The sequence below is a fragment of the Phalaenopsis equestris genome, unplaced genomic scaffold (assembly GCF_001263595.1).
Source record: "Phalaenopsis equestris unplaced genomic scaffold, ASM126359v1 Scaffold234153, whole genome shotgun sequence".
NCBI classification, from domain to species: Eukaryota; Viridiplantae; Streptophyta; class Magnoliopsida; order Asparagales; family Orchidaceae; genus Phalaenopsis; species Phalaenopsis equestris.
Window position 1 is genome coordinate 58,945 of NW_018252076.1, and position 1,176 is coordinate 60,120.

Here is a 1,176-nt window from a genome sequence, read left to right on the forward strand (position 1 = left end):
ATTACTTGGCAAGATTTGGTCTTCACTCTGAATAGACTCTCTTTAGCAAGACTGTCCCACCTTCTCTAGAGTTTTTGTTGTATGGGGATCTTTTGCCTCTTCCTTTTATTAGATCTATTCCTGAGTAGGTTTTTGTTTTGGTGAGAAGGCCCTACAGTCTGTTAGGTCCCCTCAGTTTTGATTGTAATTTTGTGCTTTATTTTAATGCATTTGGAGCTGCTTTAGCTCCTTCACAAAAAAGCAAATATTGACATACATATACATACATATATATATATATATATATATATATATTGGTTGAAGGAGTTGTTTATGACTCCGTACATGTTGAAGTAATAAACTAGTACAGACATTAAAGAGGGACTGGGGACTTCTTTTTGGTTCAATACAAGAACACAAGAACTCCCCCAAAAAAGACTAGGGACCAACCTCCCAAAAAGGGAAATTACAATGACTCAACAAAGAAAGAAAAATGAATGTAAAATGCATTTGCACAAAAAGTAGTCATGTGTCTATATAAGCAATTCTGAAGTGAGGAACATCTAGAGTATCTCCTTGAAGCAGGTAATGCAGGGTTGGTGGAGGGTTAGCAGCAACCTCAGTCATGTTAGAATGTGATCCAATCTGGGCCAACCAATTTGCAGGCTGATTTCCTTCCCTATATATGAAAGTGAAGTGAATTTGTACCATGCTACTAAGATCTCTGATTTTATTAAGCCAGTATGAGTGATGCCGGGGAGCTCCCTCCTCATGATTTAAGAGGTGAATAATTATAGCAGAATCCACTTCTAACCAAAGCTTATTCCACTTAGCCTTAATGGAAAGGATGATTGCCCAATACACAACAATAAGTTCAGTATCAGTTGCATTAGTGGCCATAACTAGGGTGTAGAAATATAACAGACACTTACCCAAATGATTTCTATAAATGCCACCCACTCCAGCACCATCTTTGGTAAAGCTTCCATCTGTATTAATCTTCACAATGGGAGAGTTTGGGGCTTTCCAGTAGACTCTGATAACTTGAGGATGTTCAGAATTTATTGTTGGACAGGAGTTGGAGACGTTAGGAAATCTTTTCCAGTTAATCATCTTATGAAGATAAGATAGACAGTTTCTAGCAATTTTCCAAATATTTGGATTAACATCTTCAAACTTAACTTTGTTTCTTTCCAT

General features: G+C 37.0%; 1 protein-coding gene across 1 annotated transcript; it reads right to left on the minus strand.

Annotated features, from left to right (window-relative positions):
• Window positions 1–504: 504 nt before the first annotated feature.
• On the minus strand, window positions 505–1,176 carry LOC110038845. Its single transcript, XM_020743763.1, has one exon. It carries the CDS (start codon window positions 1,174–1,176, stop codon window positions 505–507), a length of 672 nt encoding a protein of 223 aa, XP_020599422.1.

Coding starts and splice junctions, on each gene's coding strand:
- LOC110038845 (XM_020743763.1), bottom strand. CDS start 1,176: ATGGAAAGAAACAAAGTTAAGTTTGAAGATGTTAATCCAAATATTTGG.